General features: G+C 38.3%; 1 protein-coding gene across 1 annotated transcript in view; it reads left to right on the top strand.

The window, feature by feature from the left end:
- Positions 1-19,991, top strand: part of ADAM18 (ADAM metallopeptidase domain 18) — a 101,050-nt gene extending 81,059 nt beyond the window's left edge. The window contains exons 17-20 of the mRNA XM_055570039.1: positions 437-517; positions 6,895-7,009; positions 15,710-15,866; positions 19,949-19,991. Coding sequence (XP_055426014.1) covers positions 437-517; positions 6,895-7,009; positions 15,710-15,866; positions 19,949-19,991 — 396 coding nt within the window. The remainder of the gene's footprint in view (positions 1-436; positions 518-6,894; positions 7,010-15,709; positions 15,867-19,948) is intronic.
- Positions 19,992-27,568: the final 7,577 nt, after the last annotated feature.

The following is a 27,568-nucleotide window of genomic DNA, read 5'->3' as shown; positions in this document are numbered from 1 at the left end:
TAACAAGGATTTATGATAATATACCATCCAAAATAATAATTTATATTTTACACTAAAACTAAAATAATAAATTGTTTTCCAGTTTTTGAGCAGACAAATCATTAATATTAATCTAACCAATTATTCATAGCAGAACATTAACTCCCATAATGGTGATTCTCATTTCAGTTCCCAATTGTAAGTATCAAAACCAAAATCATATGGCATCACTACATAAACTGTGTTAAGGCAAACACGCTCAGATTCTTTTTTTTAACTCTTACTATTGTTTAGATTTTTGTATTGGATTGACGGAATCTTTGTTCCAAAATCAGGGTGATGCATAATATAAAGTCTCAGCAAGTATGTCTTTTGTTCTTTTGTATACACATGATAGAGTTAATTCCTCGTGTTAGATTTGTAAATAACTATGAAATATTTGCTTGTTTTGTTTTAGTATTGTATAAATAAAACCTGCAAAGAAGTTCCTTTAATGGGATATAATTGTAATGCCACTATAAAATGCAGAGGAAATGGGGTAAGCTACTTTTGTTTTTGTAATTCTAAATTTTATGTTAGTTTTTGAGTAATTCAAAGTAAAAAATCTATCATGTTTGGGAGAAATGAAAATCTAAGTTGCTCTTTTATCCAGTCTTGCCTAGGAATAGCTAACTAATATAAAGAAAATCAGCTGATTACCAACCGATCAAAACACTATTTAGTGAACTGTACTATATGTGTACTGAATTTATTGTAAGCGCTCAAAACTTATGAATTGGTAACACATCTAAATTAAAAAAAATAATTTTCTCATGCAAATAAATGCATATTTTGCTTATATTGTGAGCATATTTCTTCTTCCTCATACTCTTCATAATTAAAATTTAAAGCTATATAGTATTTTACAGAAGATATTCTTAAAGACATGTTAGAGAATTTCTGAAGTATTTATGAAGAGGCTTCTACTAGAAAGTATCTTTATGCAAAAAACATTTTTTTCTCAACAGTTTATCCATTTTAATCTGGCAATACAGATTTGTAGTTACTTTTGCATTTAATATTTACTTCTTAAAAATGTATAATTTGGGACCCTTGTTTCACTGCTTTCCAAAAAGATAATCAGTGTATAATTCAGTCAACATTATAGAAATGAAATTAAATTTATCAGTATTCAGTTTTGTAATATTCAGTATTACAATTTACTTGGTTGGTTTTAGAAGATATAGAATGCTACTGCTTTGTCTTGAATTTTCTATGAAACTTTTCTGTAAACAAAAAGGATAGCTACATTTTCATGTTTTGGTTTTTACTTTCATTGTTGTTCATTTTAATTGTTACCATTGTTGGTATGATCTTTTGCTCTTCTTTGTTCAATTCTCTGCTTTAAGCCTTCAGCCTCAATATTTTTTGTAAAATCTCAAACCAAACTTATAGTTTGCAGTTTATTGATACATTTTGTTTAGCTGTAATTAACATGAAATATCATATTAGTTTCAAATCTCAGTTCAGTTCAGTCACTCAGTTGTGTCCAACTCTTTGTGACCCCATGGATTGCAGCACACCAGACCTCCCTGTCTATCACCAACTCCCGGAGTTTACTCAAACTCACGTCCATTGAGTTGGTGATGCCATCCAACCATTGTATCATCTGTCGTCCCCTTCTCCTCCTGCCTTCAATCTTTCCCAGCGTCAGGGTCTTTTCAAATGAGTCAGTTCTTCAAATCAGGTGTCCAGAGTATTAGAGTTTCAGCTTCAGCATCAGTCCTTCCAATGCATATTCTGGACTGATTTCCTTTAGGATGGACTGGTTGAATCTCTTTGCAGTCCAAGGGACTCTCAAGAGTCTTCTCCAACACCACAGTTAAAAAGCATCAATTCTTTTGTAATAAGTTTTCTTTTTAGTCCAACTCTTACATCCATATATGACTACTGGAAAAACCATAGCTTTGACTAGATGGACCTTTGTCATAATTTGATACTTTATACATTATGAAATTAACATTCCAGTAAGACTAGGTTTATGTACATTCTATTTTATAGTAAAAAGTTTTATTTAAAAAATCCAAAATATAGCTACTTTGATGTTCTTAAGAGATTTGGTCTATTATGTTAATTTTTTCTAAAATTTATATTATAGGAATTTATCTATTTAGATTTTATAATCTAGATAAATGTTGTTTCTGACATGACATTGTTCATCTATTTTAATCATAGAGTTAGGGTGCTGGAATACCACTTTAAAGTAGAGAGAAATATATCTCGTGCAGTATGCATTTAAAGTTCTAGCATATCAACAATGCAAAAATGTCTTTCCACATTAAAAAAAAATCGTTTGCACAAAATTATTAAGTTTTAGTTCTGCTCTCCCAAAACTTTGTAAGCTCAGTTGGACTGTTCTATTTCCTTCAGTCCTGTCGAAGAGAAATGTGATGGTAGTTTAATTCCATTTTATTTGTGCTGAATGTTGTGAGATTACTTTTCTTCATTTTCTGACATTAGAAATATTACTGACAAGTGACTAAGGTATACATTTTCATTTCATTTTTTCTGCTAAGAACTCCTTGGGTTAGAAAGCTCCCCTGGAGAAGGAAATGGCAACCCACTCCAGTACTCTTACATGGGAAATCGCATGGACAGAGGAGCCTGGTGGGCTACAGTCATGGGGTTACAAAAAGTCAAACACAATTTAGCGACTAAACACCAAACACTAGAAAGTCAAAGTACATATCTAGTCTGAAATAGCAAGTCATTCTTCACTTAATAAAATTTAATAATATTTATTTGCTTATTGCTTCTGCTCTAGCTGACCATCTTTTTTCTCACTACATTAGTAAAAATGTAATGATGGTAACCTCTGTTGTTTATGTTAAATAAGGATAGGGCAAAATTTGGGGATTAGATTTGAAATATGAAATAAATGATATTTTAGTCTTAATTTCAAAATTTTACATTAAAACATTTATCACCAATGCGTTGTGTGTGTATGTGTGTGCTCAGCTGTGTCCGACTCTGCAACCCCATGGACCATAGCCTGCCAGCCTCCTTTGTTTATGGGATTTTTCCAAGCCAGAATTCTGGAGTGGGTTGCCATTTCCTAATCTAAGGGATCTTCCCAAACCAAGGTTGAACCCACATCTCCTGTGTCTGCTGCATTGGCAGGGAGATTCTTTACCATTAAGGCCACCTGGGAAGCCGGGCTACACTAAATATCAAAAAACACAGATATTGATGTGTAAATTAGAAGAACACTTTTGGAATTCATTATTATAAATAAAACTCATTTTGTTGAAATCACTTTTGACATGTAGGGAAAAGATATTTAAAATTTCAATAATCTTTCAGTTCAGTTCAGTCATGTCCAACTCTTTGCAACTCCATGAATCATAGCATGCCAGGCTTCCCTGTCCATCACCAACTCCTGGAGTTCACTCAAACTCATGTCCATCGAGTTGGTGATGTAATCCAGCCATCTCATCCTCTGTCATCCCCTTCTACTCCTGCCCTCAATCCCTCCCAACATCAGGGATTTTTCCAGTGAGTCAACTCTTCGCACGAGGTGGCCAAAGTATTGGAGTTTCAGCTTCAGCATCAGTCCTTCCAATGAACACCCAGGACTGATCTCCTTTAGGATGGGCTGGTTGGATCTCCTTGCAGTCCAAGGGACTCTCAAGAGTCTTCTCCAGCACCACAGTTCAAAAGTATCAATTCTTCGGCACTCAGCTTCCTTCACAGTCCAACTCTCACATCCATACATGACCACTGGAAAAACCATAGCCTTGACTAGACGGAGCTTTGTTGGCAAAGTAATGTCTCTGCTTTTTAATATGCATTCTAGATTGGTCATAACTTCCAAGGAGTAAGCATCTTTTAATTTCATGGCTGCAGTCACCATCTGCAGTGATAAAGTCTGACACTGTTTCCACTGCTTCCCCATCTATCTGCCATGAAGTGATGGGACCAGATGCCATGATCTTAGTTTTCGGAATGTTGAGTTTTAAGCGAACTTTTTCACTCTCCTCTTTCACTTTCATCAAGAGGCTTTCTGCTATATGGGTGGTGTCATCTGCATATCTGAGGTTACTGATATTTCTCCCAGCAATCTTGATTCCAGCTTGTGCTTCCTCCAGCCCAGCATTATCTTTAAACCCCCCAAATTTGTCATTATCAGCATACATGGACAAAACACAATGTCTGCAATATAATGATAGGAAATAACCATAAGTGTCTATTTCTTAAAATGTGCTAGCCCTATATTTATACCTTTAGGTATGGGAATAAATTCATAATATATCATTAGTGATGTTTGTTTGGCAAAAACCTGGGAATGAGTATTTATATGTTTGTGGATGTGGGTATGTGTGTTTATCTGTGAATATATGTAAAGCAGAAAGCGCTTAGCAGTGGAGAGGGGCTTAATTAGTGGATGAAGGCCCTCTTTTGTGTGTTAGTTGCTCAGTCATTTCCGACTCTTTGCAGCCCCATGGAGTATTGCTGCCAGGCTCCTCTGTCCATGGAATTCTCCAGGCAGGAATATTGGAGTGGGTAGCCATTCCCTTCTCCAGAGGATCTTCCTGACCCAGGGATCAAACCTGGGTCTCCTGCATTACAGGCAGATTCTTTACTGTCAAGCCCAAGGGAAGCCCTATGTATCAATATATAGTCTTTAATAAACTTAGAAGACAAGCATTTTGCCTTCTTGCATTTCTTTTTCTTGAAGATGGTTTTAGTCAAAACCTCCTGTACAATGTTACAAACCTCGGTCCATAGTTCTGCAGCCATTCTGTCTACCAGATCTAGTCCCTTGAAACTATTCATCCCTTCCCCTGTAAAATCATAAGGGATTTGATTTAGGTCATTCCTGAATGGCCTAAAAGGAGAAAAGGAAAGATAAATCCAACTGAATGCAGAGTTCCAGAGAACAGCAAGGAGAGAAAGTCTTTTTAGGTGGACAATGTAAAGAAATAGAAGAAAACAATAGAATGAGGAAGACTAGAGCTCCCTTCAAGAAAATTAGTGATACCAAGAGAACATTTCATGCAAGGATGAACACAGTAAAGGACAGAAATGGCAAGGACCTGATAGAAGCAGAAGAAATTAAGAAGAGGTAGCAAGAATACACAGAAGAACTGTAGAAGAAAGTCTTAATGTCCTGGATAACCATGATGGTGTAGTCACTCACCTAGAGCCAGACATCCTGGAGTGTGAAGTCAAGTGAGCCTTAGGAAGCATACCTATGAACAAAGCTAATGGAAGTGATGGAATTCCAGCTAAGCTATTTCAAATCCTAAAAGATGATACTGTTAAAGTGCTGCATTCAATATGCCAACAAATTTGGGAAACTCAGTAGTGGCCACAGGACTGGAAAAGGTGAGTTTTCATTTCAGTCCCAAAGAAAGGTAATGCCAAAGAATGTTCAAATTACCATAAAATTGCACTCACTTCACATGCTAACAAGATTATGCTCAAAATCCTTCAAGCTCGTCTTCAGAAGTACATGAACCGAGAACTTCCAGATGTACGAGTTGGATTTAGAAAAGGCAGAGGAACCAGAAGTAAAATTGACAACATCCATTGGATCATAGAAAAAGCAAGGAAGTTCCAGAAAAAAAAACATCTACTTCTGCTTCACTGACTGTCTTAAACACTTTTTCTGTGTGGATCACAACAAACTGTGGAATATTCTTAAAGAGATAGGAATACCAGACCACCTTATCTGCCTCCTGAGAACCTGTATGCAGGTCAAGAAAGGCCAGTCAGAACTGGACATGAAGCAAAAGATTGGTTCCAAATTGGAAAAGGAGTATGTCAAAGATGTATATTGTCATCCTGCTTATTTAACTTATATGCAGAGCATATCCTGCAAAATGACAGACAGGATGACTCACAAGCTGGAATCAGGATTGCTGGGAGAACTATCAACAACCTCAGGTATGCAAATGATAACACTCTAATGGCAGAAAGTGAAGAGGAACTGAAGAGACTCTTGATAAGGATGGAAGAGGAGAGTGAAAAAGCTGGCTTAAAACTCAGCATTCAAAAAATGAAGATCATGACATCTGGTCCCATCTGCTCCTAAGTCGCTTCAGTCATGTCCAACTCTGTGCGACCCCACAGATGGCAGCCCACCAGGCTTCCCCGTCCCTGGGATTCTCCAGGCAAGAATACTGGAGTGGGTTGCCATTTCCTTCTCCAATCTGGTCCCATCACTTCATGGCAAATCAGTGGGGAAAAAGTAGAAACAGTGGCAGATTTCATTTTCTTGGACTGCACAATCACTGAGAATAGTGACTGCAACCACAAAATTAAAAGATGCTTCTTGGGGAAAAAAAATATGACAAATCTAGATAGCATATTAAAAATCAGAGACATCACTTTGCCTACAAAAGTCCATATAGTCAAAGCTCTGGTTTTTCCAGTAGTCATGTATGGATGTGAGAGTTGACCATAAAGAAGGCTGAATCCCAAAGAATTGATGCCTTTGAACTGTGGTGCTGGAGAAGACTTTTGAGTGTCCCTTGGACAGCAAGGAGATCAAACCAGTCAATCCTAAAGGAAATAAACCATGAACATTCATTGAAAGGACTGATGCTGAAGCTGAAGTTCCAATACTTTGGCCACCTGATGGGAAGAGCAGACTCATTGGAGAAGACCCTGATGCTGGGATAGATTGAGGGCAAGAGGAGAAGGGAGCAACAGGATGAGATGGTTGGATGGCATCACTGATTCAATGGACCTGGGAGATAATGAAGGACAGAGAAGCCTGTTGTGCTACAGTTCATGGGTGGCAAAGAGTTGGAAACAACTTAGCAACTGAACAACAAACTTAGAAATCAGGGATTTTATTCTTTGAAAGTAAGTATATATGACATACAGAGACTATCATGATTCATAGTAATTCACATTTTTCTGTTTCAGGTATGTAATAATTTAGGCAATTGTCATTGCATTCCTGACTATACACCTCCAGATTGTGAGTTACAAGTTGGTTCACCAGGAGGAAGTATTGATGATGGATATGATCATAAATCGTGTGAGTAGAAATTAAACTTTTAAATTCTAGAATGTTTTAAAAATAAAGCATCAAAATAGGATGCTTTATGAAATAAAGAAATACACTATTAACTAAAATCTTTCATGATCTCCCAAGTGACTGAAAGAATTACTTTGAATAGTGGCTTTCATTAAATTAATGTTAAATAACATTTGTAATGTGCTTTCCACAGAGACACCCAGTTTTAATCAACTCAGTTACTAAAATACAATATAGTACTCAAGTTTCAATAAACATCATGCGTGCTCAGTCACCTCAATCATGTCTGTCTCTTTGTGACCCTATGGACTGTGGCCCAGCAGGCTCCACTGTTCATGGGATTCTCCAAGCAAGAATAGTGGAGTGGATTGCCAGTTCCTTCTCCAGGGGGTCTTCCCGACCCAGGGATCAAACCCAAGTCTCTTGTATCTCCTGCATTGGCAGGCAGGTTCTTTACCACTAATGCCACCTGGAAAACCCTAGTAAACATCATAGCATAAATTAAAAAATAAATATGGATGGATGAACATCATGCAAATTATTTGCATTCCATGTTATTAAAAAATTTGCAGGTTATTAAAAAGCACGTCTAGGATAAGGTGTTTATTTTGAATGAAATTTATGTAAAAAATGTATGACAAAATATAAGTATATGTATTTACTAGGAAATAATAGTAAATCACATTTTGAGTGATGAAGTACAAGTTTATACTTTCTCTAGTTTCCATGAATGAAGGCAAGTTGCTATTCTTTGATTCAACATCTATTTATGATAAAAACTCTCAATAGGGCTTCCTTTGTGGGAAGAATCCACCTGCCAATGCAGAGGACATGGGCTCAATCCCTGGTCCAGGAGAATTCCACATGCCACAGGACAACTAAGTCCACCCACTGCAGCTACTGAGTCGGTATGCCCTAGAGCCTGAGCTCCACAACAAGAGAAGCCAGCTCAGTGAGAAACCCGCACACTGCAACCAAGAGGAGCCACTGCTCATCACAAACTAGGGAAAGCCTGCACTCAGCAATGAGGACCCACCACAACCAAAAATAAAACAGATAAATAAATCTTAAAAAAATAAAACTGTCAACAGTGTGGGTATAGAGTGACTATACCTCATCAAGGTGGAGTCCACATATGGCAAACCCCAAACTAACATCATTCAGTTCAGTTCAGTTCAGTCGCTCAGTCATGTCCAACTCTTTGTGATCCATGAATCGCAGCACGCCAGGCCTCCCTGTCCATCACCAACTCCTGGAGTTCACTCAGACTCATGTCCATCGAGTCAGTGATGCCATCCAGCCATCTCATCCTCTGTCATCCCCTTCTCCTCTTGCCCCCAATCCCTCCCAGCATCAGCGTCTTTTCCAATGAGTCAACTCTTTACATCAGATGGCCAAAGTACTGGAGTTTCAGCTTTAGCATCATTCCTTCCAAAGAAATCCCAGGGCTGATCTCCTTCAGAATGGACTGGTTGGATCTCCTTGCAGTCCAAGGGACTCTCAAGAGTCTTCTCCAACACCACAGTTCAAAAGCATCAATTCTTCGGCGCTCAGCTTTCTTCACATCATACGCAATAGTTAAAAGCTGAATGTTTTTCCTCTAAGATCAGAAATAAGACAAGGATGCCTATGCCCACTACTTTTATCCAACACAGAATTGAAAGTCCTAGTCACAGCAATTAAACAAAAATAAATAAATAAAATAAATCCTAGATTCTAGTTGTATTTGATGAGTGTTTTCTTTTTTTAAAAAAATATTTATTTTTATTGGAGGATAATTGCTTTACGATATTATGTTGTTTTCTGCCTATATCAACATTTTTGTTTGCTTTTTAATTAATTTATTTATTTTTAATTGGAGGAGAGTGTTTTATTCTTATTGGACGACATGGCCAAATTGTTTCATATGCATCCATTTGTAAAATTTTTCTTGTATTTGTGTCATTTCAGTGGAACAGCTGGACACTCATAAGCAAAAAAATTATCCTATTCACAACTTTCAAATATTAACTCAAAATGGATCATAGTCCTAAATTCTAAAAGTATAACTAAGGACAAGCTCAGGCAATGGTAGTGACTGGAGACAGTGGTATGCATACACTTGGCTGTGGGGCCCAAGTGCAGGTGTCCAGGTGGTGGCAGATGTCAGTTGAAGATGTGTTTGTAGTGATCAGGGCTGGGGTAGGTGGCAATGGCTGGAGCCAACTATAGGCTCACTGGCTGTTCCAATGGCCCTGAATGTCAGTGCACTTTCCTATTGCTTCACACTCTACTTCTGCGAATGCATACTGCAAGGGAAATCAGTGATGAGGTGCGGAAATCAAGTTCTGGGGCATGCCAGTGCACAATCGGACAGGCTAGCTCCAGGTAGGCACAGTGATGCCCACCACTGTCAGAAGTCCGATTGTGACCTGGATCCAACAAACAGCTAGAGTATGCTCTCCTGTAGATGTTCTCTTCCTCCCCTGGGTGTGTGCACTGTCTTGGAGGTCAGGTGTTGCTGGGGGTGTGCAGGTTCAGAGCTGAAGGCAGGGGCTGGTTACAAGTAGGCACGGTGGTGTGGGCCGGTCAGAGAGGCAGAACCTGATCTGGATCTGACAAACAGCTGCAGGGGCCATAGGTGTTGATATGCTCTTCTGTGGCTGGACGCTCACCCCAGAACATGCAGTGGAAGCCAGAGACGAGTCAGGCTGGGAACATACAAGTGCATGAGTGCAGGGGCTATTCACAGGTGGACACGGTGACATTGACCAGTGATGGAAGGCAGGACCTGAGTCTGTCCACAAATAGCAGTGTGTGGCCGGGAAGGAAGGCGGGGGAAAGAGAAGGCTGGCTGGCTACACATTCACCTGTGGCTGTAGGTTGTTGTTTTATCATTCAGTTGCTAAGTCGTGTCTGACTATTTGTGACCCCATGGATTGTGATCCACCAAACTTCTCTGTCCATGAGATTTCCTGGGCAAGAATACTGGAATGGGTTGCCATTTCCTTCTTCAGGGGATCTTCCCCACCCAGGGATAAAACCTGTGTCTCCTTCATTACCAGGCAGATTGTTTACAATGAAGCCCCAGGGAAGCCTGCTGCAGATTACTTCCACTTATTATATCAAAGGGTTTAGTCAGTATATCCTTCCCCCCAAAGCATATGGATTAAAAAGAAAATCAGTGTTTCTGTACAGGTAATATGATCCTATATGCAGAAAATCCTAATGAGTCACCAAAACCTAAAGAGTAAGGTGGAAGAAAATGAGATCAATATACAAAAAGCAATTGTATATCTACAAGCTAAAAAGAGACAGTCCAACAATGATATTAAGGAAGCAATTTTATTCATGACAGCATAAAAAATAAAATACATAGAAATAAATTCAGTGGAAAAGTACATGATTTGTACACTGAAAACTTCAAACCATTGCTGAGATAAATTAAAGAAAATTTAAGTAACTGAAGAGACAGTTATGTTCAGAGTTTGGAAAACACTTGTTACAAGGTCAGTTCTCCCCCGATTGATCTATACACTCAGGAAAATCCCTTTGTAAGTCATCCATCAGGTTCATTTGCAGAAATTGACAAGCTGATTATAAACTTTATACAGAATTTCAAAGGGACTAGTGTTGTCAAAATAACTTTGAGACAGAGTGATGTTGGAGAAAATACACCGCCCAATTACAGAACTTTCTATAAAGTTACAATAATCAATGCAGTGTAACATTGATTTTAACATAGACATGTAGATCAATGGAACAGAATAAATCACTGGAAGTAGAGCCACAGATGCATGGAAAACTAATTTTCCATAAAGTGCAAAGCAAATCAGTGAATAATGGATAACTTTTTCAACAAAAAGTGCTGGAACAATTATATACTCACATGCAGAAAAAAAGAATTCTATACATGTTCTGACATCATGTGTAAAAATTCACTCAAAGTGGATCACAGACCAAAATGTGAAGCCTAAACGTATAAAACTTCCAGAAGAGTATATAGGAGAAAACCTAAGTGCCTTTGGATTAAATGATTATTTTTTTTAACATGTGATACCAAAAGCACATTCTAAGGAGGAAAGGTGAAAACTTGGACATCATCACAATGAAAAGCTTTTGCTCTTCAAAACTCACTTGAAGAATTTTGTATATAACTAGAGTTAGGTATATAACTAATAAAGTATTTATATTCTGAATATATACACATTTAATATTCACAGTATAATTTTGACAATTAATAATGGAAAACAAACAGCCCAATAAAGATGGGAAAAATATGGATACTTTATCAAAGAAGATATATAGATGATAGATAAGCACATGTAAAGATGCCCAAAGTCATTGTTCATCAAATAAATGCACACTAAAATCACAATTACACAATTACTGTTATATTCTTTATTTAAATTTTAAAGACTAACCACATGAAGTTTTGCCAAAATGGGAGGATAGTGTCTCATACACTATTGTTGAAATGTGAAAGTGTACAGTTTCAGCTTCTTCTTAAAAGAACTTTATTTATTTATTATTTATCTTTGACCGTGCTGGGTCTTCGTCGCTGCACGGGGTTTTTCTAGTCGGAGTGAGCAGGGGCTGCTCAGTAGTTGTGGCGCGAGGGCTTCTCACTGCAGTGACTTCTCGCTGCAGAGCACAGGCTCTAGGGCATGAGGGCCTCAGTAGCTGCGGCTCCCCAGCTCTAGAGCACATGGGCTTAGTTGTTCCTTGGGATATGGGATCTTCCTGGATCAGGGCTGGAACCCGTGTCTCCTGCACTGGCAGGTGAATTTATCACTGAGGCTCCAGGGAAGCCGTTAGCTTCTTTCACCTATCATGTAATGCAGTCACTTTACTGCTTAACCAAGAGAATAGAATGCCTTCACCCCTACAAAACTTTGTACACAAACGTTCATAATAGCTTTACATGTAGTAGATAAGATTTGAAAAACAACCCAAAGACAAATCAACAGGTGATGGATCAACAAAGTGTGGTATATTCAAAAAACAGCATACTATTGAACAATAAAAGGGAATGAGCCACTGTTAAAAATACCAACGTGGATGGATGTCAACATTTATGCTGTGTGAAAAAAGCAATATTAAAATGAATACAGACTGTGTGACTTTATTTATATTAAATTGTAGAACACCTAAACTAATTGATAGAGAATGCTGATCAGATCAGTGGTTGCTTGTGTTGGGAGTGGCAGCAAAGCAGCATTATATGGGCAAGAAGAAACTTGTGGGTGATGGATGTATTCACTCCAGTTGACCCTTGGACTACATGGATTTGAACTTCTCTGTGCATTAACAGGGATGTCTGGCATGCTGCAGTCCATGAGGTCGCAAAGACTCAGACACAACTTGGCGACTGAACAACAAGTGCATCCACTTGTACACAGATTTTATTTCAATAAATACCACAGTAGTATAGCATCAGAAGTAGACTAAATCCATGGGCGAGCAGCTGCAGATATGGTGGAACCTGCACTACAGAGAGACCTCAGATATGGAGGACCAATGCTAAAGTTAAACATGAGTGTTTAGACTGCTTGGAGTGGATCCCCCAACCCTGCAACGTTCAGGAGTCAACTGTCTTTTGACTGATGTGGTGGTTTTATAGATATAAACATATATATATATATATATATATATATATACACACACACAGCATATAATATACATCTCAAATAGATTCATGTATTATGCATCTAAAATAACAGTAAATCTGTTAAAAATCACAAAATTTAAATGACATCAAAGACAAGAGTCACACTATTTTGTTGTCAAATCTCAGACATTAAACTTATTTTCCCTACCAATACTGATAAGAATTTTACATTAATTGAAGAAAATCCATAACAATCAAAACAAAAAATAATCTTTTAAGTGTATGCCTCATTTGCTCTATCTTATCCATTGTACAGTTATAGTGTTCACATTTCATCATATACGAAGAATCAGTTCAGTTCAGTTCAGTTGCTGAGTCGTATCCGACTCTTTGCGACCCCATGAATTGCAGCATGCCAGGCCTCCCTGTCCATCACCAACTCCTGGAGTTTACTCAAAATCATGTCCATTGAGTCAGTGATGCCATCCAACCATCTCATACTCTGTCGTCCACTTCTCCTCCTGCCTTCAATCTTTCCCAACATCAGGGTCTTTTCAAATAAGTCAGTTCTTCGAAAGAATAACTATATAATAAAAGAAGGAAAATACCAGTTATACCAAGACTCTCAACCATTGCTAGTGTGAATGTAATTCCTACAACCACTTAGGAAAATCACTGGAAAAAGTTACAAATGTTTGGTTTGCTGCTGCTAAGTCACTTCAGTCGTGTCCGACTCTGTGCGACCCCATAGACAACAGCCCACAAGGCTCCCCCATCCCTGGGATTCTCCAGGCAAGAACACTGGAGTGGGTTGCCATTTCCTTCTCCAATGCATGAAAGTGAAAAGTGAAAGTGTCTGACTCTTCGCGACCCCATGGACTGCAGCCTACCAGGCTCCTCTGTCCATGGGATTTTCCAGGCAAGAGTACTGGAGTGGGGTGCCATTGCCTTCTCTGACAAATGTTCAGTTTAGGCACACACTATAAGTAAGCATCACATTCCCAAGGGCATACACCTGTGAGATATGCACACATACATTGACTAAGAAATGTGTAGTATAATACTCATAGCGGCACTATTCATAACACTCATAATTGCAAGTTACCCAAATGCTCATAAGAAACAATGTATTTATAGCTGTTATTTCTATATAAAGATATTGTATGCAGTGATGAGAATGAATATTTTACAATTATAAACAATAATTTGGCCAAATCCCCAAATAAGGTAATATTGAGCTGAAAAATCAGATAGGATATAAATACATACGACATAACTCTATATAAATGCTGCTGCTGCTGCTAAGTTGCTTCAGTCGTGTCCGACTCTGTGCGACCCCATAGATGGAAGTCCACCAGGCTCCCCCGTCCCTGGGACTCTCCAAGCAAGAACGCTGGAGTGGGTTGCCATTTCCTTCTCCGTTATAATCTGTCAAAAATGATCCATGGATTAGTGATTTTCCATGGATGGTGGCTGAAAGAAAGTAGATTGGAGGTAGTGAGATGCTGGTAATATTACTTTTCCTGGATTTGGTGCTGGTTGCATACATGTGTTCAATTTAGAAAATTCTCTGAGCTATAAAATGATGACGTGAATGCATGTCTGTTAGTATTGTTACATTTCTGTAAAAAAAAAATCTACTAACTAAATAGTAATGGAGGAAAGCAATATCTTTTTTGTTGTTGTTTTGGTTTTTTAAAATATAAATTTATTTATTTTAATTGGAAAACAGAATTATGATTAGAAAATTTCCTGGTGTGTGCTTTTGAGACTCTAGCAGAGTATGTCTTGAGATCTGGATTATTTTTCTAATTCTTTGCCAATATATTTATTTACTGTGTACTTTTGCTGCTGCTGCTGCTGCTAAGTCACTTCAGTTGTGTCCAACTCTATGCAACCCCATAGACGGCAGCACGCCAGGCTCCGCCGTCCCTGGTATTCTCCAGGCAAGAACACTGGAGTGGGTTGCCATTTCCTTTTCCAATGCATGAAAGTGAAAAGTGAAAGTGAAGTCTCAGTTGTGTCTGACCCTCAGCGACCCCATGGACTGCAGCCTTCCAGGCTCCTCCGTCCGTGGGATTTCCCAGGCAAGAGTACTGGAGTGGGGTGTCATTGCCTTCTCTGTGTGTACTTTTGGGAATTGTGTAATATTTGAATTTTTTAAGACAGCAAAAGGGCATACTATATTGTTGACTGTCAACAAGAGGGAAAAAATACACACCAAACACACATTACATATAGGTAGATACAGACACAAGTATGGGTATAGAAATGGATTTTATTCACAATGTATAAAATATAAATACTGGATGGAGAAACACAGTCATTTAAAAATGGTTTCCTTTGAGGAGAAAAACTATGTGACTTGGCAAGGTGGTGGATGGGGGCTTTTCACAGCATATTGGTAAATTTTTAACTTAAGCCCTACTAATATGTCACCTTTGAAATAAATAAATAAGATGAATGTAGTAAACAGACTTCAAACTGCATATACAGTATCATAATATTTTAAAAATATGCATAAAAGATGACTAGTAAGCCTCCAATACTTTGGTCACCTGATGCAAAGAACTGACTCATTGGGGAAAAAACCCCAATGCTGGGAAAGATAGAAGGCGGGAGGAGAAGGGGACGACAGAGGATGAGATGGTTGGATGGCATCACTGACTCGATGGATATGAGTTTGAGCAAGCTCCAGGAGTTGTTGATGGACAGGGAGGCCTGGCATGCTGCAGTCCATGGGGTCACAAAGAGTGGACAGAACTGAGTGAATGAACTGACTGAACTGAGTAAGCCTATGAAAAATATGCAATTGTAGTTTTGGGTATGAGCTTAAATGCCCTTTTATTTTCTCATATATGACAGTTTTCAAGGTCTTAAAGTTTCAATTATGTATATGATTTTACATGTATGCATAAGATTGCCGTCCAACTCTTTGCGACCCCGTGGACTGAAGCCCGCCAGCTTCCTCTGTCCATGGCATTTTCCAGGCAAGAATACCGCAGTGAGTTGCCATTCCCTCTCCAGGATGCATATGATTAAAGTGAGATAAATAGAAATTTATTCAAGCATTCAGTGAATATCCACTTATTTCTGTGTTTCACTTCCAGATACAACGTTTACTAAAAAAGGCTACAATACACATCAGAACTGGCTTATTTTAAGTTTCTACATTTTTCTGCCCTTTTTCATAATTTTCACCATTATGATCATGAAGCGAAATGAAATGAGAAAATCATGCAATAAAGAGAGTGTGGAATATGAGGGGTAAGTGAGATTTTGCAAATAATTTAGTATCTCAAATTGTGCTAGTCATTAACCAGTGTCATAAATTCATAATTATATAATATTTGTTATATTTATTATGAAATGTGTGCTATTTTAAAATCTAAACTAATGTCCTTTTATCCATTCTGTTTTCCCAATAGTTCATTATTAGCATATTAAGACAAATCAAAATTTTGACTACTCTAGAACTGTTTTCCTGATGAATATTCCGCAGTGCAGTAAGGACTTAATATGAGAAAACTATATTTGGTATATCATTTTAAGTTCCTAAGTGGATCTAAATTAAGTAGCAGTGTTTGTTTCCTTCAGAGAAATCCTTTTTATTCAATTTAGAATTTATATTAAAAATGTCTTAATAAATCCTTGAACCTCAAAATATTTTTATCTCTTTAGTAGTCTCAAATGTTGTTAAAAAATCTCTGCAGAAGTCCTCTGAAATTAGACACTGTTTCTTATAAACTTGTGCATGATATTCTTACTTTTGTCTATCTTCCTTTCTGATGACCTCTTTAACTCACTGAAGGCAAGAAACCTTTATATTAACCCCAATATGTGACAGCATGAATGAGGATTTTAGCCTCAAAGTGACATTTTCTTTGAAAACTATTATTGTGTGTTGTGCTTAGTTGCTCAGTCCTGTCTGACTCTTTGTGACCCTGTGGGCTGTAGTCTGCCAGGCTCCTCTGTCCATAGGATTCTCCAGGCAAGAATACTGGAGTGGGTTGCCATGCCCTCCTCCAGGGGATCTACCTGACCCAGGGATTGTACCCAGATCCCCCGCATTGCAGGCAGATTCTTTACCATCTGAGCCATGAGGGAAGCCCATTTTATGAAGACATATTCAATTATACATACATCACATGTATATCATTTAGGGAAATGTTGGATCATATTCACTGAAAGAGAAAATGACTTAATCGGCCATCATGAGACTTTACAGAGGAAAAGAAAAAAAGAGAATTCAAAGAAAGCCTTGACAGGTAATGTTGTTGAGGGAAACTGAGTAATGTACATGCTGAATACAGCTCCATATCTAAAAATTCATGCTGTCCCAGACTTAATGACTGTTCCTTTACAAACTCTCCCACCAGACCTGGGATGTGTACCATTAAGCCTTCCATCTTTGTTTATTCTATAAGTATATACTGGAGCTTTTGAATACATAATTTTTACCAGATGGGAAAAATTGTTTTATCTTATAGCCATATATTTATTTCCATCATGCATTAGGCTAGGGCTCTGGGTTTAGGTAATAAGTTCACAGAGCTGGAACATCATTCTCATAACATCACATCAAAGACAAATGCTATGAACTGATAATATCAATATTGGTAACTTGGAGGAAGTAGTGTTTGTCAGGTATTTCCTGAGAACATGAAAACACCTGTTAGACTATTTTTCTCTCTTTTTATACTTAAATCTATTTTTAAAAAAAAGGCAGCTAAATGTGCCCTGTATGTTTTTGGTTTTTGAGTAGTTCTTCACTTTCAGGCTCTATAAAGGGTGTTTCAGAATTATCTTGTATATTCCTTGTCACAGCTCTAGAAGCAGCCTTTTCTACAAGGATTGTTGGTTTCTTTTATTGGAAAACAATATTACAGACCTAGATGCTAGGTTTGCTCCTTGCTATTTGGGTTTCATTGCTTCTAGAACCTCACAACAGACAGATATATGAATCTGATATATGTGTACAACACATGTATACACACAATTGTCCTTAGATATCCTGCAGATAAGTCCTTTGAATTTTTGCAACCCTATGAACTGTAGCAAACCAACTGTAGCAAACTGTAGCAAAGCCTGGTTTCCTCTGTTCCCCACTAACTTCTGGAGTTTGCTGAAATTCATTTCCATTGAGTTGGTGATGTTATTTAACCATCTCATTCTCTGCTGCCCTCTTCTCCTTTTATCAGATAAAAATTGAAGTTTATTTTTCTTCAGATACGTGTCATATTTTCATTCAAATCACAGTATTTTTTGCTGAGGAAACATTTTTAAATTTTATCATTGTTTTCCTTCTTGGATTATGCTTTTGCTGTTATATTTAAAAACTCACCACCAAACCCAAGGTCACTCAGATTTTCTCCTATGCTTTCATCTTGAAGATTTATAGCTTTGCAATGCACATTTAGACCTATGATTCATTTTGAGGCAGTTTTTGTGCAAAATTTGAAGTAAAATTTGAAAGTATGACATATGTGATAAAGTTTGTATTTTTGCAAATGTATGCCAAATACTCCAGCGTCATTTGTTGAAAGAACTATATTCATCAAAATGCCTTTGCACCTTCATTGAAAATCTTGAACATATATATGTGGGTCTAATTTTGAATGAAGGAAATTAGATATTTCTTATTTTCTTATTAATATTAAGTGCATCTTCTTATTTATAGGGTAAAGTTTTTTTTTTCCTGCTATGTATCTTTTTCCAAGTTTCAAATACTAGAATGTGATTCTCTTTATCCACATATGCAAATAAGTTTGCCTAAAGGAAAGATGTGTTATCTTTTCCACATGCCAAGATTAAATAAGCTATGTCATGTCTGACTCTTTTGCATCCCCATGGACTGTGACCCACCAGGCACTTCCGTCCATAGGATTTCTCAGGCAAAAATAATGAAGTGGATAGCCATTTCCTTCTCCAGGGGATCTTCCTGACCCAGGGATCGAACCCACATCTCCTGCATTGGCAGGCATATTCTTTACTCTGTAGTGACTGGAAATATTCTATTTAGCCTTTCACTTTAGTCTTTCTAAACCATGGATTTTTCAAAGAACCAAAAGTATACAAAACTAAATAAATGAATTTTTATTATTTTCAATCATTTCATAGCTGTAATTATTTTGCCTCATACTAAACTGATGCTGAAGCTGAAGCTCTAATACTTTGGCCACCTGATGTGAAGAGCTGACTCATTAGAAAAGACCCTGATGCTGGGAAAGATTGAAGGCAGGAGGAGAAGGGGATGACAGAGGATGAGATGGTTGGATGGCATCACTGGCTCAATGGACATGAGTTTGAGCAAGCTCCAGGAGATGGCGAAGGACAGGGAAGGCTGGTGTGCTGCAATCCATGGCGTCAAAAAGAGGTGGACACGACTGAATGACTGCACAATACAGCCTTCTTCATGGTCCAACTCTCACATCCATACATGACTACCGGAAAAAAATGTAGTTTTGATTATATGACCTTTGTCAGCAAAGTGATGTCTCTGCTTTTTAATATGCTGTATAGGTTTCTCATAGCTTTCCTTCCAAGGAGAAAGCTTTTTATAATTTTGTGGCTGCAGTCTCTGTCTGCAGTGATTTTGGAGCCCAAGAAAACAAAATCTGCCACCTTTTCCACATTTTCCCCATCTATTTGCCAAGAAGTAATGGGGCCTGCTGCCATAATCTTAGTTTTTTGAATGTTGAGTTTTAAGTCAACTTTTACACTTTCCTTTCACCCTAATCAAGAGGCTCTTTAGCTATTCTTTGCTTCCTGCCATAAGGGTGGTGTTATCTGCATATCTGAGGTTATTGATATTTCTCCCGGCAATCTTGATTCCAGCTTTGATTCATCCAGCCTGGTATTTCTCATGATGTACTGTGCATACAAGTTAAATAGGCACAGTGACAATATACAGCCTTGACGTACTGCTTTCCCAATTTTGAATCAGTCTGTTGTTCCATGTCCATTTCTAACTGTTGCTTCTTGACCTGCATACAGGTTTCTCAGGAGGCAGGTAAAGTGGCCTAGTATTCCCACAGTTTGTTGTGATCCACACAGTCAAAGGGTTTAGCGTAGTCAATGAAGCAGAAGTAGATGTTTTTCTGGAATTCTCTTGCTTTTTCTATGATACAACAGATGTTGGCAATTTTCTCTCTGGCTCCTCTGCCTTTTCTAAATGTAACTTGTACATCTGGAATCCGTTGATTCTTTATTTTTCACTCTCTCTTCCTTTTGAGTGCCTGTTTTGATCTGAGACTTAAAAGAGAAATCTGACAGTAGATATAGTTAAAGTATGAAACTGTCTACTACTAAACAGATTGTAAATTTGTATTTTCTTTTTCTTTCCCTAGTCATTCAGCCATTGTACCAGAATGCTATGACATGGACTACTAATATAGCTAAGCACTTCACCAACAAAATGCTTACATGAAGAGGAGAAAGTGTTTTGTAACCCTTATGCTATCCCTAAATACACTTAAAATGTCAAATTTTTGAAAATAAAGTGCACTTGGGCAGGAAGAAGTCTTCCTTCAGTTCAGTTCAGTCGCTCAGTCGTGTCCAACTCTTTGTGACCCCATGGACTGCAGCACACCAGGCCTCCCTGTCCATCACCAACTCCCAGAGTTTACTCAAACTTATGTCCATCGAGTCTGTGATGCTATCCAGCCATCTCATCCTCTGTTGTCCCCTTGTCCTCCTGCCTTCAATCTTTCTCAGCATAAAGGTCTTTTCCAAGGAGTCAGTTCTTCACATCAGGTGGCCAAAGTATTGGAGTTTCAGCTTCAGCATTGGTCCTTCCAATGAATATTCAGGACTGACTTCCTTTAGGATGGACTGGTTGGATCTCCTTGCAGTCCAAGGGACTCTCAAGAGTCTTCTCCAACACCACAGTTCAAAAAAGTCTCCTTGTGACTCCCAAATACACCTAGCCGCTGGTGGACCCCTCCAGTGGGCCGCAAATCCTGGTTCCCAAGCTGGGGAGAGGCCCAATGCACAGCTGCACTTCCATCCCTCACTCCATTCAACCTGCCAACAGACCGGCCTTCTCCACCTGCCTGCCCAGCTTGCCCCAGGCCAGCCCCTGAGGCATGCTCCTCCCCTCTCCTGTCCCGCCCTCCAGTCTCACCCCGCCTCAGCCCCTCCCCTCCTCTTTTCACTCCCGCCCCGCCCCCTAGTTTCATCCCGCCCCTCCGCCTCAGCCCTGCCCCTCAGATCCAGCCCCGCCCCTCCCAGGTCCTGCTCCCAATCCCCCCTCCCAGGGCTTGGTGAACCCCGAGAGTCATTTCCAGTCAACCGCCTTCCCTGAGGCGAGGCCGGTCACGCAATGTTATCTCTCCTGCTACTCCTCACAGGGCTGGGCCGGCTGGCCTCTGTGGGCCATGGTAAGTGAGGACCCTGCCGGATAGGAGGGGGGTCCATTGTCACAGTGTCCCTTGGCGCGGGTGGAGGGCATTGCCCTCCTGGCCCCAGAAGCCCAGGTCAGGCTGAGGGAGCCCGGGCTTGGTTGGAGTCCTGCTCAGTTTCAGGGTTCTGCAAGGCCTGCTGGTCGGAGGGCTCAGAGCAGGACTGGGATAGTTGACGGGGACACAGGTGTTCCAGGGAGATGGGGTGGAGGTGGGGGTAGGGAGAGGATCCTGGATGGGGTCCTGGGGACCTCTTCTTAAAACCCTACACAGTATGATTTTTGGGGTATGTGTGCATGTATGTGTATGTGTGCGCACACCCACTGGGGCTTGGAAGATCCACAAGTGATGTGATAGGAAAGGACAAATAAGAATGAATGCTGCCCTGGACTGGGGGATGCTCACTCCTCTCTTCCTTACTGCAGACTCAAACATCACTTCTACAAATTACAGTGCCACAGAAGACTGGGACAGATATTGACAGTGGAATTTCAAAAGCGCATGTAATTAAAAATAACTTTAAAAATATGTGTGTGTGTGTGTGTGTGTTTTTTACTGGAGTGCAAGACCCAAATCAATGCATGCATATCCCTTGTTGAAATTTTGTGTTCTAATGACAGTGTTATTGTTTTCATTTCTCAATTAATAGATGAACGTTATGAAATAGACTCAGAGGGAGAAGATGCCTTGAGTTCTTGTCACACAAAAAGGCATCTACAGTCTACCGGATTGTTTTCTATAAAAGATGTACATTTAAAAATGCCTTCTATGTAAGAGAGGCCATACCAATATTTATGTTGTAGCATGATTTTAAAATGACAATATATAAAGAATATCTTCATGGCTGTATTTACACACATGTGCATATATAAAACTTCGTAATGTTATTTTTTATTTGATTAACATAGAAAAACATGTGCATTATGTACATTGTAATATGAAGTGTAGACAGTACAGAGACTTGTTAAGAAGGTGAATGGCCACCTCATTTTCTAAAGACAGTAAGTTTGAAGGAGACTGAAGTTTTAGAGGCGTGCATACACACGTGCACGTATATTTTTAATGAGCATGTATGAGAGTTGTAATTGACTTTGTCTCTTATGGGTAGAGTTAGGATTGTTTTTATGATAATATAGCTCTGTCATTATTTTCCCTAACTGTTGGATATTTTATATGTAACATAGTGTAACACATTTTAGACATGTAGATATAGTTTCATGGGCTTCCTTGGTGGCTACACAGTAAAGAATCTGCCTCCAATACTGGAGACCTGGGTTCGATCCCTAGGTTAGGAAGATCCCCTGGAGGAAGGCATGGCAACCCACTCCAGTATTCATGCCTGGAAAATTCCTATGGACAGAGGTGTCTGGCAGGCTAGAGTCCAGGGAATCACAAAGACTCGGACACAACTGAGCGACTAAGCACAGCAGATAGTTTCATAAACCTTCTTGAATAGTCATCTTGGTAGGATCAACAGGCTAGCCAGTGTAAAAAAAAAAATTGATAAATATTGAGAAGGTCTACCAGAAAAGTTGCATTATATTTGACTCCCATTCACAAAAATAGTGATGCCTATCTTCCTGAGGCCTCTCCACATCTCCTCTTCAGGCTTCTCCTCTTCTGCTCTTGTGAACATCCTAAATGAATGCTTCACTTCGAACAGGTATTTTTTGGTTAAGCCTTAACAAGAGATGGCTTTCTGCATGTTGACTATTGGAATCATTTTGTTAGTTGTCAGTCTTTTTCTGGTTTTGACTTCTGTTTTAATAAGAGTTAGCAACTTTGGATAGGACACTTTGTTTTCAAGAAGAAAGAAATATTGTAAAGAAGCACACGTGAGACACGTGTACCCCAATGTTCATTGCAGCACTGTTTATAATAGCCAGGACATGGAAGCAACCTAGATGTCCATCAGCAGATGAATGGATAAGAAAGCTGTGGTACATATACACAATGGAGTATTATTCAGCCATTAAAAAGAATACATTTGAATCAGTTCTAATGAGGTGGATGAAACTGGAGCCTATTATACAGAGTGAAGTAAGCCAGAAAGAAAAACACCAATACAGTATACTAACGCATATATATGGAATCTAGAAAGATGGTAACAATAACCCTGTGTACAAGATAGCAAAAGAGACACTGATGTATAGATCAGTTTTATGGACTCTGTGGGAGAGGGAGAGGGTGGGGAGATTTGGGAGAATGGCATAGAAACATGTAAAATATCATGTATGAAACGAGTCGCCAGTCCAGGTTGGATGCACGATACTGGATGCTTGGGGCTGGTGCACTGGGATGACCCAGAGGGAGGGTATGGGGAGGGAGGAGGGAAGAGGGTTCAGGATGAGCAACACAGGTATACCTGTGGTGGATTCATTTCGATATTTGGCAAAACTAATACAATATTGTAAAGTTTAAAAATAAAATAAAATTAAAAAAATAAATAAATAAATAAAGTAAAAAAAAAAAAAAAAAGAAGCAGCAGCAGCACACGGATGGGGTAAGAATCCAACAATTAGAATCCCAGTAGCAAGCTCCGAGAGGAACATCTGCAGTTGTCAACTGAAAAATTATGTTAGACACTGGGGCAGGTTTTATAGACTGAATGGTCTACTTCTTTTTTTTAATTTATTTTAATTGGAGGCTAATTACTTTACAATATTGTATCGGTTTTGCCATACATCAACTTCTGACTGGCTCACTTTGTGGCACCAAGAAACACCAGCAATTGTGTATTCATAAAAGCTATTACAGCCCCTGCCCCCCATTGAATATCTGGAGATGCTGAAATGTTTAAGAGAGTATAACGAATGTACACTTGGAAATGCTAACAAAGAAAACATGAGGACCCATGATAATAGCAAGAAAAAGACAGCTTTTGGTACACACACATGCACACAGACACACACCCCCAACATGAGAAAGCGTCATTACTTTAAAATATTCAGTTCACATGAAACAGATAAAAATTCCAAATTTGTATGAATTTAATAAAACATTCTCAGCATATATAACATGAAAACCAATAACATGACAAGGAGAAAATTTCAAATCCATTTCCATAGAGAGATATGTAAATGGTTATCTCAAATGTTGATTGGCCAATCATAAAATTTTTAAGAAGAAGAAACATTTAAACAACAAAAATAAGCATTCTGTCAATGAATAAATTGAACCAAATGAAGCTTATGTATTGTTTTTCTGCTCTTTGTTTTGACTCACTCAATTCTATGGATGTCACATAGGAGGTTTTTATTTAATGATACAACCTATATTGCAGCAAGAGAAAGAATTCAAGCAAATATCAAGAATCTGTGAAGCATCCCCGATGAGCTAGTTCCACATGAACCCAATCTCTCTGCTCTAGGAATATGTTGAGTCTCTGGCTAAAAATCACAAGATTTATAGGAGGAATCTTGGCTTTGGGAGAACTCCTTACAAAGTTTTCAGTGAAGTTTTAAGAAGCCAAGCCAGCCTTATTGAACTAGTTGGGGAAAAACAACAGAACTAACCTTGACCAGGGGAGTTTTGAACCCTAAATGGACAGTTAGGGTCTTGTCTTAGCTAAGAATCAGAAACAACCAGACTTGTCAGTATCCCCAGAAATAGATAAAGATTTTGTAATCAATATGTACTTATGCTCTGTCTCCACTGTAAATAATGCTTCTGAAGAATGCTTCTCATACTTCTGAAGAATATGCAGTGTCACTCAACAAAATTGACCACAACAAGGAAAATAAAGGGCTTCCCAGGTGGCTCAGTGGTAATCACCTGCCAACTCAGGAGACAGAGGAGACACTGGTTTGATCCCTGGGTCGGGAAGGTCCTCTGGAGGAGGAAATGGCAACTCACTCCGATATTGTTGCCCGGATAATTCCATGGATAGAAGAATCTTGTGGGCTATAGTCCACAGGGTCACAAAAAGTTGGACACAGCTGAGCATGCACGCATGCGTAATAAATGAAAAAGTAAAAATAAATGAAAAGCATATAGTGATCGTACAGAGCTCATTATTTGGGAACAATACAATTAGGTTTAAACTTAACAAAAAGACTGAAAAATGTATTTGGAAATTTAATAATGTACATGGTTCATGGGCTGAAGGAGAAATCATAAATCATAATGGATGCTAAATAATTAATGAATTAGAATGAAGAAATTACATAGAAAAATTTGAATTGCACTCTGAAAATGGTATAGAAGCATAATTTATAGTCACAAATATATGGTACTAAAAAAAGGTTTGAAATTTAAAAATTAGAAAAATAATTATAACGTTAAAATTCTTAACGATGTTGCTTAAGAAGTAGAATTAATGAAAGAGAAATTAAGCTGAAGCAGCCTGGATTCCCATTGCCAAAAGTTGATTTCTGAGAAGAAAAAACAGAACATTTGGTGAGATAGACTAAGGAAAAGGAAAAGAAGGAAGAGATGTACTTTTAGGGTTTTTAAACATCTAATCACTACTTTCTCTCTGAATACTTTGCTATAGGTTACCTATTCCATCAAAATTGGCAGGAAAACATAAACTCTCCATCTTGAAAAACAGTAAGTGGCCATTCTTCTTTTCATAGAGTTACTTTTAGTTTCTTAATGACTGAGCCTACATTTAGAGCCTAAACATTGAAGATTGCATGAAGATTATATTTAATATGTTAAGTCTTGGTGATTGATGTCAGACTAGATTTTCCAGTCTTTATCTTGAGATTTTAAGTCTAATGTTCAAACTCAACTGTAATTTAATGATGTAAATGTTAAAGAATATCAGATCCATGAAAATCATTTTATGTAACTCCTTAAAATGTATCTACAATTGTAGCTATTCAGGGACTAATTTTATCTGCCTAGAATTCAGTTTGTTTGTTTCGTGTCATTTAACATAATTTTATGACGTTATGCATTTTACTTGGTACCACTCTCTTGTTTTATCTTATTTTGCAGTAGTATATATTTTTATGTCTTCAGATTTCTATTTTCAGTCTGAGGAAGCCAATATAAATAACCTGTGTTTATCATTCAATGGTTTTCTGTTCCAAATTGCATCCTTACCTGAAATAAAACATTAGAAACCTACCCAAAAAGAGTTTCTTTTCACAAAAGGAAATAGTGTTCTGCAAGTGTCTTATTTAATAACAGCATTTATTTTCTTATTTTATGTATATATTTTTACTCACTTTTAATAAATCTCATAGTATGTACCATTGATGGGAAATGAGTTTATTTCCAGGGATTGTCACTATGAACTCTGACAATATATATCCTTCTCTCTGTATTCTTATAATAGAGATTTGGTTTCATAGACTTGATATCAATAAATGGGCTTCTGGATCAAGAAGGATGGCTGTTGATAATAGTAGTAGTGTTAGCAGTAATAATAATAAAGACAACAGCAACAGTAAGTGACGTTCATTGGGCAGGTACCATTTTCCAGATGTATTTCTAAGCACCTAATTTGTACCTAGTAACTGGTTAATTTTCACAACCACCTCTAAGGTAGGCCTTCTTTATTACCAACCTTTTATAGCATGTAAAGATTTTGAGAGAGATTGGGAGTTACTTTCTAAAAAGACTCTAGCACTTTAGATTTTCAAAAGCATGCATAATGTGCTAAGATAGTGTATCTCATCTTAAGGTCAGGTTGTATTTCCCTAAATGATTTTTCTACATATTGATTGACTGTTTGTGTTTTCCTGTATCTGGTTTGCCTGTTCACCTAGTTTTCTTAATACTCCTTATTATCATTTTAATATACTTTATTTTTTAGAGCAGTTTTCAGCTCCCAGTAAAATTGAGTGGGAAGGCACAGAGATGTCCATATATCCTCAGCCCCAGCACAAGCATTGCTTCCTCCATTATCAACATTCCCCACCAGAGTTATATATTTGCTGTAATTGAAGATCCTACATTGACAAATCATTCATTATCACCCAGAGTCCATAGTTTATATCATGCTGTTTTTCATATTGATGTTTTTTTTTCTATGAATGAATAAAAATTAAAAAGGAAACTTCTGAGGGTAATATAAACAATCAAGTTCTTGCCATGAATGATGCTCATATAAGCATTTTTCCTACATGTTAAAGAAAGTGTGTATGGCCACAATGGTGAAATCTTTTATTCCCATGCACAGACCTCTTCAGCACTCTCAATCCTCAGTGCTAATTGCAATTATGATATTGATATATATTCTTCTGCCACATTTTAAGCATCTTTCATCCATGTCTAAAGATCAATAAAAATCATGTTCTGATGATTTGTTTAAATAGATATGAATGGCACAGTATTGTATAGTCCCTTAAACAGTTCTTTACGGTTCAGAAAGAGCTTCCCAGGTGGCGCTGGTAGTAAAGAACCTGCATGCCAATGCAGGAGACATAAGAGAAGTAGGTTCGATCCCTGGGTTGGGAAGATCCCCTGGAGGAAGGCATGGCAACCCACGCCAGTGTTCTTGCCTGGAGAGTCCCATGGACAAAGCAGCCCGGCAGGCTACAGTCCCATAGGGTTCCAGAGTCGTACACAACCGAAACGATTAAACACATGCACTCATGGTTCGGAAGGCTAGGT

Source organism: Bubalus kerabau, chromosome 2 (assembly GCF_029407905.1).
Source record: "Bubalus kerabau isolate K-KA32 ecotype Philippines breed swamp buffalo chromosome 2, PCC_UOA_SB_1v2, whole genome shotgun sequence".
NCBI classification, from domain to species: Eukaryota; Metazoa; Chordata; class Mammalia; order Artiodactyla; family Bovidae; genus Bubalus; species Bubalus kerabau.
The sequence above is the reverse complement of the archived record's forward strand: the minus strand, read 5'-3'. Positions and strand labels throughout refer to the sequence as shown.